Source organism: Salvia splendens, chromosome 1, assembly GCF_004379255.2.
Source record: "Salvia splendens isolate huo1 chromosome 1, SspV2, whole genome shotgun sequence".
NCBI classification, from domain to species: domain Eukaryota; kingdom Viridiplantae; phylum Streptophyta; class Magnoliopsida; order Lamiales; family Lamiaceae; genus Salvia; species Salvia splendens.
Window position 1 is genome coordinate 44,208,561 of NC_056032.1, and position 18,300 is coordinate 44,226,860.

The following is an 18,300-nucleotide window of genomic DNA, read 5'->3' on the forward strand; positions in this document are numbered from 1 at the left end:
ATCATGAACGGCCCAACCTTACTTTTTCTGCACAAAAAATGCCTCAATTGTTCTGATATAAATTGATATTCATATTTTGACAAGTGAAATTGTTAATGCCTAAAATTCCACGTTTTCGAATATATTACTTATAAAACTGCAATCTCATACACAATTTTGAGTTTAGTGCATATCAAAACTTTCAAACCAACAAAATTAGCCGATTCAGTTATGATGCTACTCATAAATACAATAACAAGAAAACTCCAGCATCTTTCTTTTCCCTGCACATCGAAGGATTTCAACTGTCTCTGACGAGGCTCTATGTTAGAAACGGGCGCGTAACAAGTCCATCACCAAGTCCGTATCTCAAACCCCCAATAGCGTATGCGCCCGTCAACCTACTGGTCCCCTTGTTCAGTAGGGCGTCGGTATGGCATGAATCTGTGGTCCTTTGCAGCATTCCTCCGTCTCTTTTTCTCAATAAAAGATTCCAGTTTGCCTGACTCCTGTTTTAATTATAAGAAAATTCATCACTACAATTGTCAATAATAGCAACCAGAGATGGGTTGTTTGTATCGTTATGTTACTGATTAGTTCGTGTACCTTGAGCTCCTTGAATTTCTCAGCAAGCTTTTGCTTCTGGATTTCAGCTGCAACCAAACACAAATGATATTGTTATAAACAAATCAGTAGTGATAGAAAACTTAAGCTTCCTAAACCAAGCAACGGGGGCCTACCCACTCAAGGAAGGGGAACAATCGATAAAAGATAGTACAAACCAAAAGATTTCTCCACATCATTTTCTTTCCTTCTACACACCAAATACTTTAAATAACTCGGAGTTATGCTCTTTAACATACCATTCATTAATTGACAAGCAAAATTAAGTAAGTAACGACCAATCAACATTCTATATAGAAGCAAGAGACAGAGAGAAGCAAAGAAGAGGGGTAGAGAATTACATTTTTTCAGATAGTAAGGTTGTTTTCCTTTCTTTGCAGCATCCCTCTCTTTCTTCTTATGCTCAGCCAAAATGTCCTTCTCTGTACGCTTCACTGCTACTGACTTCAATTCTTTATCCTGGTCCAGATAAAATATATAAGGACCTTAAAGTTCAGAATCGGCATCTACTTGCACATGACAGGCATTGATTAATGAGTAGAAATGAATATAGATAAGAATTTTGAAAAAGCTCTTACAATCCGAGTTAATTGGTCTTTTAGTTCACCAACGGCTTCGCGATCTTTTGTTTTCTTCATCTGTTTCTTAAGTTCCTACAGGTGCCAACCCCACAACCAACGTAAGCAGAACATTGCACAAAAGCATCTATGTTTGAGTAACATTTCGAAGATTAAATGAGTACCTCTTTTTCTGCAGGAAGAGTATTTTCATAAATAAAATTATATCTCTTCTTGTGCCTACAGATTCAGAAGATAATGTTAAACGATATATATATCATGAGGAAATAGCTAAAAATGTCATCTCATGAGGCATTATTTTTTTATGAGCAAATCTACTAGGGTCTAGTTTCTACATTTTCATAATGCAAGCACATATACTGTCCCTTAACGAAATATCTACTAGGGTCTAGTTTCTACATTTTCATAATGCAAGAACATATACTGTCCCTTAACGACATTTCCATAATGCAAGCACAGATATTGGTAATAGTTATCCTTGCCACACTAGAACAGCATATCTACTAGGGTCTAGTTTCTACATTTTCATAATGCAAGCACATATACTGTCCCTTCACGACATTTCTAAGCACACCTATAGCACAAAGCAGAGCAAAAAGAAAGCTATACATGAAAGTAAAAGCTTACCCATCCACATCCAGATTGCCGCATAATGATTCAAAACGAGGATCCCGTATAACCTGAAGAATAATAACTAATTTTAACCATTGTAATCTGGTGAGCAAGACTATTTGTTTAGAAGGTAGAAAGAACAAGCACATAGAACCACCAAGCACTTGGAAAAATTGAGTGGTGCATGATTTACGTAGATCACACATATTTCAATAAAAGCTGTCCGTCTAACAGACACTTAGTAGGACCAAGTTAGAAGGTCAGCATTGCATAATGGAACGAGCTAGGGAAACTAATTTCAAGACGAAACATATGGTTACTGATCCAATATCTTTGAGAGGTAGAAGACCTAGAATGAGCTTCAAATTATACAGAAAACTATAATTCATTGAAACATTCAAAATTTGTGCCAACCTAGTACAACACATTATACATTCGCCCTTCTCCCCTCCTATATCTGTTGATAAATTAGAAAAAAAAAAAGCACAAAATACCAACCTTTTTAGGAGCTTGAATAACTTCTCTAAATCTAGTAACAGGCTTCTTGCTGCTGATTTCCATCGGCCTATACAAATATCCAAATTAGCAGTGAGAAACAGCTTCCCAACAACACAATGCAGAGTCAAACTGTAAGAACACAAGACCTATTCTTATTAGCTCGACCGCCCTTTTTCTCCGGCTTAGGCTTCCTAAAGACCAAATCAGAACCATCAGACCTCGCCCTCTGCAGCTCCTCGAATGTTACTTCAGCTGCAATCTCACGTTTTATCGCATCCTCCTGTACAAATTCAAAGACTTTAAGCTACCGCAATCAAAATGTCGACCTAATGCACGTGAATTATATGTATAAGCAAGTAAAAAGGCAAGAGGTTTCTTATCAAAATACACAAACCAAAGCTTTTAATAACCTAAAAACTTCCAATATGCGACAAAAGAAGATATAGGAAATCAATTTGGGGAAGTTTACTTACTTCATCAGAGGAAGATTCGTAGTCATCACTGTCATCGAATGTGATTTTAGTAGAAGCAGCCACCGCGGGATCCGATTTCTTCATCTCAATTCTAGGAGGGATATCGAATTCAATTACTGAGTAGAGCACGAAAAATCACCGGCGAGCTGCGATTTCAGCGCCGATTCCGTTGAAGAAGGCGGCGACGGGAGGAGGGATTTTGTGATTCGTTCCGTTGTCTGCTCATTGCATTATTTTGCTGTTTTTAGGCCTGTAAATTAGTGGGCCTCTTTTAATGGGCCTACTGATCTTTTCTGTTTTTTCTTTAGAATTGGGCCTTTTTCTGTGTTTTTAGGGTTATAGTAATATTTTTCTTTATAAATATTAGTAGTACTATCTATTTTTATATAAACTTTAATAAATGGAAAATAAAACTTATTACAGAAATATTATTATTAATATTACTTTACCTAGATGAAGATATATTATGTTTATAGTCATTTCATGCTAGCTACGCAGTTTAATTAAAAACAAAAGCATGCTTAATTTTTCCAACTATAGATCAAAATCATGTTCAAGATAAGGAGCACTTTTATAGTTCTGATTCTTATTCATTCAATCCATTAATTCCCTTTTTATTTACTTTCTTCATTTGTTTGGAAACACACTACTTATGCACACTATAAAATAATACTAGCATCGGTGAGCATTTTCACCTATTTTTCTAAAACAAAGCAAAACACACACATATGGCGGCGCCGGCGATGAGGCACTTGGGTAGCGGTGTCCCTGAGAAGACAACCTCCATCGGAGAAATCGACGAAAATTGGTTCATGAAATACGATACTGATACGAGTATTCTATCATTATTAATTAGTTTAGATATATTAGGGATTTGCATATCTTTTCTTATATTTGTTTCTTGTTCCATAAGCTAGTATTCTGGTATTATATATAGGGATGAGTTGTTATCATTTTACTCAGCCAATCAGTATATGACATTATTTATTTGGCTCAATTAATTGTGCATTAAGAAACGTCTTTATCGCTGCCGACGAGAACCTCTCTCGCGCCCAGCACCCCTCTGCCGGACGTCTTCACCGACCCAAACCTCTTGGGCGTTCGACGACTACGGTCTTGTTTCTTGATTGTGTGTGGAATTCGAACGTTAAGGAAGGCTATCATTAACAGATACAAACAAGGACGGCAAGATTAGTGAGAAGGGGCTGCGAGTGGCCATCGGAGAGAAGGGAGGGTGGTGGCTCCGGTTGTTCTCCCGGTGGTATGCCGCCCGCTGCATGGCCGCGGCCGACAAGAACTGTGACGGCTACATCCAAGGAGATGAGCTCAACTCCCTCATTGAATTTGCTACAAAGCATGCAATTGGCTAACTAACAAAGTAGATTAGCATTTAGGCTATGTTAGATTAGTACTCCGAGTTACTTAACCTTTTTTCTCTTTTGTACAAGATTGACATGGAGCTTCTATTATCAATATATCTCATATTTTCATATATCCCATCAACTTTCTTATTAACTTTGTTACTTTATTTTGTTAGTTGTACGTTAATATTAATAATTAATGCACTCTCTTTAATAAGACTTGGTATTTTTTCTCGACTGCATTCAAATAATGGAAAATTAATTTAAATTACTAAGTACGATTAATTAATCAAAGCTAGATACTTTTATGTTAAGGGAATTCTGGTTTCTATAGAAGTCTAGAAAATATAATTGGTGGAGTACTAATATTGGGAGTGAAATCGTTTTCACACAGAATCTGATTCATAGATGGAATACTCTTGATCGGATTTGGATTACATGATAACATAAATAATTTGTTCTATTCATGTCTCAAAACATATATTCGATTTGAGCAAATAAAATTTTACTCTCCTGACTATAATGATTCAAGAAAAAAACCAGTAATTTGGTCGGAAATGATTTTAATAAATAAATACTAATGAAATTAGCTTTCTTTTCCACGATAATTAAAGACGTGGATATATATTCCTGGCGACAATGTAATAACATAAAATTATATTTTTTGAAGGAATAAATCATGTAACTTCTTTATATGCAAGTTTCTTCTTTTTTTTCAACGATAAAACATGCCACTATCATATTGATATTTTTGTTGGTTGAAACTTGAAAATATCCGAAAACATGTTGTGTTGAAAAAATGCTTGTTTTTTTACTATTATTAAGCGTTGAAAGGATTCCAACTGCCGGACCATTAATTGTTTTGGGTGATATTTAATGATTGTATCAAAATCGTTTTCAAGACTGAATCTGATACGAATTAAAGATCTATAAATTTAACACTTTTAAAAGATGGTTGATTTGGATTCTATGTGTCGTCCACGTTGCCGGATTCCTTCTTACCATTTCAGGGGGTTATATATGGTAAAAATTATTACAAATCTTTCATATGAGTGTAAGGTCGTTTACTATTTCTTTCAAAGTTTTCAGGTCGTATTCAACATATCAGATATGCACAATTTATTTCTTTGGTAGTTGTTTTTTAATTTTCTAGATAAGGTGTCTTTGTCTCATTGGTTTGTTAGTTCTTCACTTCTTCTTTGTTGTTGAGTTGGTGGTCATCTTGTAGCTTTGTTGTGGGTTTTTTAGTTCTCATGATTCGCTTGTTGGTTGTTGTTGGTAATTGAAAGTAAATATATAAATATAATTATTTCACATCGGTGTTCATAGAGAACTGAAATCACTATTTAAGTCTCATGGATCTCTCCTCCTATCACAAATTGACTTTAGGATGGAATCCATGAATTTTTATCATTGTATTAGAGCGGGTCGCAGACTATGGACTAAATTTAACCAATTCAGCATATATTTGGGCTAAAACCGAAAAAAATGATTGACCTAACAGTATATCTGGACTTAAAATTTGGGTCAGTGGTCCACCCGAATAAAGAAGGTTCAACCCCTCCAAGATTTGCCTTGAAGGGTTTAAGGGAGGATGAAACCATAGATTTCTATCGGTTGTTTTGGTTTTGACTGTTTTGTGGAACTTTCTTGCTCCTCGTTCTATGTTGTCTTTGGCCTTTGAACAATTTATTTTCAATAAAAAAAACACAAACACAAACGCTTACATGTGCAACAAGTAGCAAAATACCCTCAAGATTAAAATTTTAGGATTAACAATGAGCAATTACTAAAATACCCCTAAAGATTGGCCTCTAGGAATGGGAAGATAAGTCGCATATACCTAAAGAGCTAATTAATTAAGTTAAACATGTTATCACATGCGACCTCTACTTGTTATGATTCTCATTCCCCAAAACTACAAAATCTAATCCTTATCAACTCAAATAAACCCTATAAAATGAAGGCCTTACTAGCATTTCCTTCCCTACACCAACAAAGAAAGCAATAAACACAACAAACACACATGGCGATATCAAATCGTGCAGGCAATCAAGGGAACGAGATCACGGTGGAAGAGTTCAAACGATGGCTCAAGAAGTTCGACGCCGACAGAGACGGTCGGATAAGCGTGGAGGAGCTCCGGCAGGCGATCCGCGCGGCTGGGGGATGGTGGTTCTGCACCCGGAAGGCGAAGCGCGGCGTCAAGATGGCCGACAAGAACCTCAACGGCGCCATCGACGATTACGAGATTAATAATCTCATCGATTTTGCACAACAGTATCTAGGTGTAAGAATAACTACTTAATTAGTGTTCCTTTTTCCGCCGTCTTTTTTTTGTTACCGGAAATAGTAAGTCTCTGTGTGTGTATGTATGTGTATATATGCAGCTGAGTTCTGATCAGCAATATGCATGACTCTATGTATATATAGCAGGCTTTTTGGTGTTTGGAAAATATATACTACCCCATGTCATGTGTAAATATTACTTTTGTCATCTTTTGTTGTGTACAAATATTTACCACTGGGGTTGATGAAACGCAAAGAAAATTACTATTGGAAAAGTTCCATTGAACATATTTTTTAAAATAAATACTTCCTCCGTTTTCTAAAAATAGAAACTTTGTAAACGGCAAATGTTTTAATGCAAAATTGGTAAGGTAAGATAAAGTAAGAGAAAAAATGAGTAAAGTAAAAGAGATAGAGAGACACGGTAATGGAATTAATATTAGTGGATGGTTAGTTGAAGATGGATAAATAGGAGAGAATAAAAATAGTAGGCCGTATTACCAAAAATTGAAATCGATAAATTTTGCGGACGCATCAATATGGAAATATCTGCATATTTAGTTGTAGAGGAATAAATTATTCTAAATTAGGTAGTATATCGTATAAAAATTCACATAACAATATATTTAATTAATTTGGGAGTAATTGTAATTCCAAAAGTGATAAAAGTGGCGTTGTAATTAAAACGATTAAAAGAATCATGTTGCAAACTACAAAAAATATACTCTCCCACGTTTCTTGTTAATAGATGCATTTCTTTTCGGCACAGAATTTAAGAATAGTGTGTTAAATGAATGGTAAATAAAATAAGATAGAGAATTACTTTTTGCTAAAAATAGAAATGACTCAATTATCTTGAAAATTCTAAAAAAATTGACTCAATTTGCTGCAATGGACAATGGAACGGAGTACTTATTACACGTACACATACATACGTACACATACATACGTACTCATTTGTTTAATGAGTATCATAATTTTCTCCGCATAATTACTTTATCAATTGGTGCAACAAAAAAGTATGTTATTTTAATTACTTTGAGTAAAATAGTATTAGTATCTTCCAATATTGATATTGTATGGTCTTATTCTAAAAGGACAAGGAGATTTGTCTTGCAAGTTATTTTGCTAATCTTGAAGGAATATTAAAGCTTCACGTGCATGCGAACGTGAGACACGACTATAAAACACACACACACACACACACACAATATCTTGTTATGTAGTCGCTCCGTCTATGAAATGTTGTCCATTTTTGCTAGGGCTGGCAATTTTTGACACGACACGATAACACGACACGAACCGGCACGAAAATAATGGGTTTGGGTCAGAGCTTATTGGGTTCGTGTCCTTATCGGGTCGACCCGTTAAGGACACGAAAATTTCGTGTCGTGTTCGTGTCGTGTTCGTGTCGGGTTCGTGTTATCCGTTAACAATACGTGTTCGTGTCGTGTTCGTGTCGTGTTCGTGTTATCCGTTAACAAATAATATTTTAATATTATTAATTCTTATTATTTTCATTTTTAATAGGTTTAACCGTTATCAGGTCGTGTTGTTATCGAGTCGTTATCGTGTCATCTCGTGTACGTGTTGTTATCGTGTCGTGTTGACCCGAATTGGTTCGTGTCGTTAATGGGTTCGTGTCGTGTTCGTGTCGTGTTCGTGTCTGAGGGTTTCGTGTCGTGTTCGTGTTCGTGTTTGAGGTTTTCTTAACGGGTCGTGTTCGTGTTTGTTGTTATCGTGTTCGTGTCGTTATCGTGTCGACACGATAACGACCCGACACGCACGATTTGCCACCCCTAATTTTTGCCATTTTAGTCCGTCCGTGAAATGTTATCTATTTTGTTTTTTTTTCTATTTTTGGTAAATGAAGTCCATTTTCCACTTACTCATTACACTCACATTCTATTACTATAAAACTATTATAAATGTCATTAAACTCACATTTCACTAATTTTTTCCACTCACTTTTCTTCACATTTCTTAAAACTCGTATCGAGTCAAATATGGACAACATTTCGCAAGACGGATGGAGTATCTATTGACAAGACATCGAAGCGCATATTCGTATATACAATGCACTTTGTTAAGTTAATATTCCAAAATAATGAAAGATACAAAATCACTAAGTAAGTTCTCACCACCGGCCAGTTTAATACTATATAGTATCTCGAATTGGCACATAAACATTTGTTACTGCTTTATTTGATTCTGATTCAATTTTAGGAAAATGATTAGAAGTCACACAATACTATATATAATAGAATCTGATTCCGCTCCGCGAGAAAGTTGGGTAACATGTAACACGTTCCACCCAAATCACAAACAAGATTATTAATTACTCCATAAATCAAATTTTACGTACCGCTAAATAATTTCCTCTATAAATAGTGGGCAGATGATGAACAAAGGCCATCACACACAATATATATTAGTATAATATAAGAAAGGAAGAAAATGGCATTCAAAACAAGTAGTACTCCCCGCAGCAAGGAAGGAAAGGTTGAAGTGACCATGGACGAGTTCAAGAGATGGTTGAAGAAATTCGACGACAATGGAGACGGCCAGATAAGCGTGGAGGAGCTCCGGGAGGCCATCCGCGCCACTGGGGGCTGGTTCAGCACGGCCAAGGCCTCCCGCATTTTCAAGTCCGTCGACACCAAATCCAAAGGATTCATCGACGACTCCCAAATTCCCATGCTTCAATTGTTTGCTCAGAAACAATTTGGGCTCAAGATCGTTGCTTGATCAAAATTAAATCTCATGCTTTTATGTATACATGTTTATGTATGCGCGCCTAATCTACATACTAAGTATATAGCTAAGGCAAGGCCTTAGATAATGTATTTGAAAACAATAATCGTGTTGACCAATTACACACAGTTGTTGGATACTTGTTGCGATTTTTGTTTTCAACTTTTCATCGTTTTATCGAATTCTACAAATGAATCTACTACATTTAATATCTACGCGTATATCAATAGAAATTATAGAATATTTGGAACAATTATGGTACATAGCACTCATTGTAAAAAGAAGGCTAGCTAGCTAGGTAAGCAGAAATAACTCTTTCCACAAGATATGGGAAACCTAATTAATTAACAACACTATCGAAAAATATTCTCCTTTCTTCTTTCAGTGGAGATATTAAATAGTACTCCATCCGTCTCACGGAAGATGACTCACTTCCTTTTTAGTTTGTTCCACCGGACGCGATGACTCATTACCAAAATTAGAAACCTCTTTGCCTCTACTCTATTCTCTTTCTCTTACTTTACTCTACCTACCTAACACACAAAATAAAACTGCTTAAAATCCTATGGCGGCTAAGGAAGAGGTCATCTTCCTTGGAACGAAGGAAGTTCTAATTCAAGGGAGTTGGTCAAATAGTATGAGACTCGTTTATCCTTAACTAAATTATTAACTACTTGATCTTTACTTTTGGACATAGAGCAACCCCTATATACCAATGGATAAGTTGTTCACTTTTTGAGATGCCTGTAAGCACATGGAACAATTAGTTGTCTCTACTAATAATTGAATTGTTTTGCATAACACGTTTCTTGACTCCTCGCTTTTAATCCCACGAGAAAGCTTGGTAGTTTCACGCTATATACTATAAAATGACCACATCTTTATAAAATCCCTTGACTCAAAACGTTGATATAGCAAATATATTAAAATTATTCTCTATTTTTAAAATGTGTAGATTCAGACATCTCCTTTTTATTGCTTTAACCGATATGACTTGTCAAGACATAATTTGTTTTTTAAGTACTTAAATTAAAAAGCATATCACATCCAATTGGAAATTGCCTAGTCTTCCTCAATAGATTCGATCACATCCTATACTTTACAACTTGGTGTATATTTAGATATGATTCTCATCCTATTCTGCAAAATATAGTGTATCTCGTGAAAAGTACATTATCACAGTCCTGCACATCATTATTTCTCCTAATTATTGCACCTAAAAAAATTATAAATAATAAACAGGTCGTAGTGCAATTGGCAGCGCGGAGCTGTGGTGACCCTTAAGGTCACGGATTCCAACCCCGCCACCCGCTGGGCGACTTTCGGTCTTAATATGCAAATCCGGTCGAGCAGGATTAGTCGGATTCTGTCAAAGGCGGATTTCGTACACTTGTGGTCAAACCAAAAAAAAACAAATAAATTAAATAAAAGATTTAGATGTGCACATATTATGTATGCAAGGGTTTTAAATTCTATTTCCCTCTCACACATATATTATGTCAAACTTACCTAAATCAAGGGAGAGAAATCAGCAACTATGATCTCGACAAATCAGGGAAGGAATTAGTGCACAATTAATATGGAATACATTGTATGGAAATAGATTTTATTCTTTACCAAAATACTTTGTATTCCCCTCTATTTAAAGATGAGGAACGATTGTAACAATATACACAATACAATACAAATCAACTTTTTCCTCCCAAACTATCCAATATGCAGAGCCCTAATATTTGCAGCCTACCTAAACCTCTCGATAACCATCTCTAAGATGGTATCAGAGCAGGTATAAGTGGGAATGAGACTCAGAAAAATTTCATCACCGTCTCAAATATTTTTCCCGACCTTTTGATACCTGCAAAACACAAACCAGCACAATGTCAGATTCCGATAACCCACAAAAAACCAACCAACCAATAACTCTTTCGGCCGAGCAATTCGCTGAATTCATGAGGCTTAGCCTGTCTCAGAAAAACCAACAACCCCAGCCTTCATCGATTGAATCTCTAGGCGAAATACGTCTGGCAGAGAAACTCAATGGAGATAACTACCCATTGTGGGTAAAGTTAATGAGAAGAGGGATTCGGGGGAAGGGTCTGTCCTCTCACATAGACGGAGTTACAGACTCTCCCTCCCCAAAGGATCCGGACTACAGTCGGTGGCAACAGCGGGACGACTGTTGCTTCAACTGGATCATAAGCAACATCGACGCCAGCCTCATCAACGAGGTCTCCCAATACGAGACGGCATTTGACTTATGGGACAGTCTTGCCACTACGTATGGGAGTGGCGCCGATCAATTCCAGATATCCAACCTGCACAGACAAGCATACAGCATCAAACAAGGAGATTTAACCCTAGAAAATCTATGGCAAAAGCTCCAGGATCTCTGGATATCCATCGACACCAGAGACCCCAATCCAATGGAAACACCAGAAAGCATCGAGAAGTACAACCAATACATCCAGAGGCATCGGTTATACCAGTTTATCTGGGCACTGGATGATACCAAATACAGCAAGGTAAAGAGGGATATACTCAATATGGATCCAATTCCATCAGCAAGGAAGGCATACGGCCTAGTACGACGGGAATCCGTCAACGAGAAACTCCTCACCCCAGACACCGAGATCGGAGTCGGCCTCGCAGTGTACGACCGAAGCCGAACATCCACACCACCATTCAACCCACCACCAAGACATATCAATCACCAAAAGGAAGAAGACAAAAGTAAACTAACATGCAGTCACTGTGGAGGGAAGAAACACACCAGGGACACTTGCTTTCATATTCATGGGTTCCCAGAATGGTGGGACGAGATGAAACGAGCCAGACAAGCCCGGAATCCCAGCCGAGGTGGCGGAGGTAGAGGCGGTGGGAGGGCTTCAGCAGTAGTCGCCCTCGAACGCGTCACCAACACCGAAAAATCGGCGGGCAGCAGCGGAGGCAACGGTGGCGGAGTCAACCCGAACAACACAGGTGGTGGCGAGACGAGAACCGAAGCCAAACCGCCGAATGCATCGGTCTCCATAGCAAGAACCTAGTCGGAAGGTAAACCCTCACAAATTGAAGGTCTCGCCGGCAGTGACGGCGGGAGGATGATCGACGGGAAGACTAGGGTTCCCACAAGGGAGAGGGGCGGTCTGGCGGCTAGGGTTTATTCACCCAATTTAATCCCCAATCGAGCTTCAGCTATTACCGAGCCACCCCACGTTTTTGAGAAATCCGAAATACCACCCCCCCAAAATTCCCCATCTACAAAACTGCCTAATATCTCTCCGAAATCTCAAATAAACCCCCACTCCAGAAATTTATTCAAATTACCACCCCATACCTTCCAGAAATCCCATATTCCACCCCAAACTCTACATAAATGTCAATCTGACCCCCCCAGTTGCCAAGACCTTACAAATTAGCCCCCAACCTTCAATAAATGTCCAATATCAACCCAACATACCATGCCAGAACCCCTTTGACGCACTAGCCTGCTCATCTACCTCCACTTCCGGCCCAAAAGACCCGCACTGGATATTTGACTGTGGTGCAACAGATACAATCTCCTTTGAAGCCTCAGATTTTGTGTCTATCACCACCTCAAAAAAACCCTATGTTCAGACCGCCAGTGGGGACCTAGCACGCGTGATGGGGGCGGGCACAATTAACATTTCGCCTACTCTTTGCCTCTCTAATTGCCTTTTCGTTCCGTCCTTGTCTCATAAGTTGTTATCAATTAGTCATGTGACTAAAGAGCTCAACTGTAAATTACTAATGCAACCTAAATTTTGCATGCTACAGGATATCAAGACGGGGACGATAGTTGGGCGTGGCACTGAGCGAAGCGGACTGTACTACGTGGACGAGATAGCCCAACAGAGTGCTGCCATGATGCTGACTCCAGGACCAACAGACAGACAGGCTTGGCTTTGGCATCGTCGGTTAGGGCACCCATCTTTAGGCTACTTTCGACTCCTTTATCCTGAATTAGCTAGATCTTTGAACTCTTTTCAATGTGATACTTGTGTTTTGGCTAAAAATCACAGACATTCTTTTAAGTTGAATAATACACGAGTGAAAAATCCTTTTGGTTTAGTTCATTCTGATGTTTGGGGTCCTGCTCCCATTACTGGAGGCCAAGGTTTTCGTTATTTTTTACTGTTTATTGATGACTACTCCCGCATGACCTGGATCTATTTTTTAAAACATAAACATGAAGTGTGTGATAGGTTCATAGATTTCTATAACCTCATTCATAACCAATATAGGCATAGCATCCAGATCCTTAGATCAGACAATGGGGGGGAATTTGTCAACAACAAAATGCAAGAATTCTTTAGGCAAAAAGGGCTAGTCCACCAAACCTCGTGTGCATATAATCCAGAACAAAATGGAGTCGCCGAAAGGAAAAACCGCTACATCCTCGAAATTACCCGAGCCTTGTTAATTGAATCCAAAGTACCCAAATTCTTTTGGCCTGAAGCAATAGCTACCGCAGTATACCTCATAAACCGACTCCCTACCGGCATACTTGGATTTAAAACCCCCTTGGACATATTCTCCCAACATTTCGATACCCCATCATCCCTGTCTCTAGAACCCAAAGTGTTCGGCTGCTCAGTCTTTGTTCACATCCCTAAACATGAACGCACCAAATTAGACCCTTGCGCCCTTAAATGTGTCTTCATTGGCTATGGAAAGAATCAGAAAGGATACCGCTGCTATGATCCTAAAACCCGAAAGATCCACACTACCATGAATTGCGATTTCGTGGAAGGTGAATATTTTTATAGCCAATCTAGTAGTCAGGGGGAGATCCATACTTTAGACGATAGTCCAAACAAGAGCCTCCTAGATTGGCTACCAGACATTGGAAATAACCATTTAGAAGGAGAACCACATATGGGGGAACACCAGACAGGGGGAGAGCCACAGACAGGGGGAGAGCCACATACAGGGGGAGAGCCACAGCCAAGCCCGGTCACAGACGTTGGTCCACCTGAGGATGCTAGCAACACCACCGGGTCATCACATCCTGTGATACAGAACGACGAACAAAGTGTCAATGACCAACAATCAGAACCGACTTCGATACCTGAGGTAAACAGTTCTGATATTGATAATACCTCCGCAGAATATACTAATCTTGACAGGGACTCGAATGAGGAAAGTGGAGTAAGTGGGAGAAATACATACGAACTCCCCCCAAGACAAACAAGAGGAGTCCCCCCACGCCGATACTCACCAGATTGGAGAGGAAAAAGGCAAAATATGCAATATCCAATGTTGCACACAGTCATCTATCAGAAATGGCCAAAGCCTTCGAGACTGCCCTATACGAGGAAGAAGACATCCCACAATCCTTTGAGGAGGCAAATAAACATAAGCACTGGAGAGAAGCCATGAAGAAGGAAATAGATGCCCTAGTGAAGAACGTTACGTGGGAGAAATGTACGCTACCAAATGGAAAGAAACCTGTCGGATGTAGGTGGATATTCACCATAAAACGAAGAGCAGATGGTTCAATCGAGAGGTACAAGGCAAGACTTGTCGCGAAAGGATACACCCAAGTATATGGAGTCGATTATGAAGAAACATTCTCCCCAGTTGCAAAAATGGAAACAGTACGAACACTATTGTCTGTAGCAGCATGCAAAGACTGGGCACTACACCAGTTCGACGTGACCAATGCTTTCCTTCACGGAGAACTCGCACAGAATACGGAAGTATACATGGATGTCCCACCAGGCTTCTCCGAACAATTTGGAGTTGGAGAAGTGTGCCGACTGCGGAAAACTCTATATGGCCTAAAACAGTCTCCACGGATCTGGTTCGGAAGATTCTGCCAGGCTATGCTCAAACATGGATTCCAACAAAGTCATTCCGATCATACTCTCTTCACAAAAAGGAGAGACAACAAGGTAACATGTCTGATTATCTATGTTGATGACATGATTATTACCGGAGACGATGTAGAGGAAATCCAGAGGTTGAAGGAAAATCTGTTCAGAGAATTTGAGATGAAGGACCTAGGCGCACTAAAGTATTTCTTGGGGATAGAAGTGTTGAGATCTCGACATGGAATATTTCTAAGAAAGAAAAAATATGTCTTAGATCTGTTAGCAGAGACGGGCCTCCTCGACTGCAAACCCGCAGACACTCCAATGATTCCAAACCATGGCCTTAAAATAGAAGAGGGAGCAGAACTAGCAGACAGAGAAAGATATCAGCGCCTAGTCGGAAAACTTATATACCTCTCACATACGAGACCTGACATTGCATATGCCGTGGGAATTGTAAGCCAGTTCATGCACCAACCTCAAGCTAACCACATGGATGCCGCTTTAAGGATTGTGCGGTACTTGAAAGATACTGTAGGCTATGGAATTTTCCTAGCAAAAAGAGAAGACCTGGAGGTTGATGGTTACACAGATGCTGACTGGGCAAGTAACCCAGTGGATAGGAAGTCAACAGGAGGGTACTTCACGTTTATTGGGGGAAACTTGGTTACATGGAGGAGCAAGAAACAGAAAGTCGTAGCTCTGTCAAGTGCCGAGGCCGAGTTCCGAGGAATGAAGAGCGGACTCATGGAGATCCTATGGCTTAGGAAATTACTCACCGAAATTGGGTTTCCACCAACCCGAAAGAGTCAGTTATTCTGTGACAACAAAGCTGCGATCAACATCTCAGAAAACCCTGTTCAACACGACAGAACAAAACATGTGGAAGTTGACCGGCACTTCATCAAGGAAAAATTGGAAAGAGGCATTATTGAATTCCCTTTTGTCCGTTCAGAAGAACAATTGGCGGATATATTGACCAAGGCAGTTCAACCCAAGATGTTCAAAGAAATATTGGACAGGTTAAGCATCGGAGATACCGTCGCTCAACTTGAGGGGGAGTGTCAAACTTACCTAAATCAAGGGAGAGAAATCAGCAACTATGATCTCGACAAATCAGGGAAGGAATTAGTGCACAATTAATATGGAATACATTGTATGGAAATAGATTTTATTCTTTACCAAAATACTTTGTATTCCCCTCTATTTAAAGATGAGGAACGATTGTAACAATATACACAATACAATACAAATCAACTTTTTCCTCCCAAACTATCCAATATGCAGAGCCCTAATATTTGGAGCCTACCTAAACCTCTCGATAACCATCTCTAAGATATTATATACTACCAAAGTAAAATTCTATCATTTAACGTCCTACTATATTATACTTAGTGGAGTGTAATATTAATGATTAGAGCTAGGGTTTTTTGAACCCCATTCATTTTATTCGGAATCTACAACAAAGCTTGGTGGCAACGTGGTGATTATAATTTAATTAAATTCAGCAACTCAACTTTCCCAACAACAAAAAAAAAATCCATTAAATTGAGGGTTTTGGCAAAATAAAATTAGCACAGTACTCACATACACAACAAAATAGTACATCTAAGATAAATGGCATTTTCTACCCTACGACGCGTCGAGCAAGATCAAACTCCGGAGGAGTTCAAGATATGGCTGGAGAAGTACGACAAAGATGGAGACGGAAAGATAAGCGCGGAGGAGCTCCGGGCAGCCATTCGTGCCAGAGGCAGTTGGTTCAGCAAAACCAAGACGAACCGGGTTTTGGGTGCGGTCGACAAGAATTCTGTGAAACCCTAGTTTCTGTGAAAACGAAAATATTATTATCAAAATCAACTGCATCCAACAACAAAAACAACGCTATTTATAAGAGTCTAGAAACCCTAAAAATTCAAAACGAAATAAAAGCAAAATAGAAAATTAAAATCAAGTCCGAAAAAACAGTAGAATGTCGTTTTCAACCCCTAAACGATGTCAGATGGCCAAAATCCAACGTCCGTCATCGCGACACTGAGCGCATTTCAAGTCATTCTAACACCATCGCGATGAGTTCGATTCCAAATCGCATTTCGCATGCACCATGTGATACGAGTATTATCATTATTAATTAGTTTAGATATATTAGGGATTTACATATCTTTTCGTATATTTGTTTCTTGTTCCCTAAGCTAGTATTCTAGTATTATAAATAGGGATAGGATGTTATCGTTTTAATCATTCAATGAATATATTATTTTCCACAAACTTGTCTTGAGTAACAAGAATATCATATTTCGTTTCCAAATTGTTGTTCATCGGAGAACGTCCGAAAATCAGCAATTCGTGAGCTTTCCTTCGAGCACGTCGAAGGTTCGATCACCTTATCTCTCCGAGAAGTTAGCCATCCGGCCTCGTTACGGAGAACGTCCGTAACAACTGGTGCTTTCATTGAGAGCTCATCCTCCGTCTTCGTTCATCCGTATCCCCCAAATTATTTCCCAGCCCCCGTCGAAAAAAAAAAGAAAAAAAAAAGAAAGAAAAACAATCAGCCGCAGCTCCACCACCACGGCCACACCTAATCCTCCATATTCTTTCATCCCGAAACTCATCATTATCTGTGAAAACGAAATCTAATGGAGTCCGAAGTGCCGGTGACTGAAACACTGCAATTGGGGCCGATGCGTCAGCGGAATATCGGCGAGATTGGAGGTAGGCCTCAATCGACGGACCCGATCACGCTAGGGTTTGAGCAATTGAACGCGCGCTTCGATAAGATGGATCGCCGGGTCGCAAACTTGGAACGACGCGTTGATTGGGACAAGCGGCATCGGCGTTACACCCAGCCTACGTACCGGCGGCCACAACACCACCAGTCGGACAGGTACACACCGTCGCCTCCATATCAGCCGGATAGACGCCGCCCGTACCACCTCCACCAAACTCGTTATCAACTGCCCGAGCACTATCATCCCTTTGACTATGGACCGCCACCAACGTACAGGGGGTTCCCGCTTCGTCAATTTCTGCAGCTGCAGAACGAGCCTTCTCGCCAACCATCCTGTTGGGACCCGCCGGGCACTGGGGTATCGATGGGTAACCTGGATTATGAAGAGATCGCATCCATATATTACCCTGATTATGATTGTGACTCTGTTGGATATGGTGAGGACGCTGATGTCCACCACGACCGATCTAGCAACTCACAACTAACTGTCATTGTTGTCCCGCCACCACCACCACAACGCTCGTCATCTTGCTTGAGCATGACAAGCCACTGCCGTGCAGCAGCGTCACT

The 18,300-nt window shown here is 39.5% G+C and overlaps 1 protein-coding gene across 1 annotated transcript; it reads right to left on the reverse strand.

The window, feature by feature from the left end:
- Nucleotides 1–89: 89 nt before the first annotated feature.
- On the reverse strand, nt 90–2,987 carry LOC121754486 (rRNA biogenesis protein rrp36-like). Its single transcript, XM_042149838.1, has 9 exons — nt 2,765–2,987; nt 2,438–2,571; nt 2,292–2,358; nt 1,809–1,861; nt 1,346–1,400; nt 1,182–1,256; nt 945–1,062; nt 586–632; nt 90–488 (listed from the first exon to the last, which is right to left on the reverse strand). Exons 1-9 carry the CDS (start codon nt 2,846–2,848, stop codon nt 381–383), a joined length of 741 nt encoding a protein of 246 aa, XP_042005772.1. The 5' UTR covers nt 2,849–2,987; the 3' UTR covers nt 90–380.
- Nucleotides 2,988–18,300: the final 15,313 nt, after the last annotated feature.

What these genes read in the sequence shown, in the direction of transcription:
- LOC121754486 (XM_042149838.1), bottom strand. Translation starts at nt 2,848, where the DNA reads ATGAAGAAATCGGATCCCGCGGTGGCTGCTTCTACTAAAATCACATTC. An exon ending in ACGAATCTTCCTCTGATGAA is followed by an intron (nt 2,572 to 2,764) that starts GTAAGTAAACTT and finishes GAATTTGTACAG; the next exon opens with GAGGATGCGATAAAACGTGA. An exon ending in CTCTTCCTGCAGAAAAAGAG is followed by an intron (nt 1,257 to 1,345) that starts GTACTCATTTAA and finishes TGGCACCTGTAG; the next exon opens with GAACTTAAGAAACAGATGAA.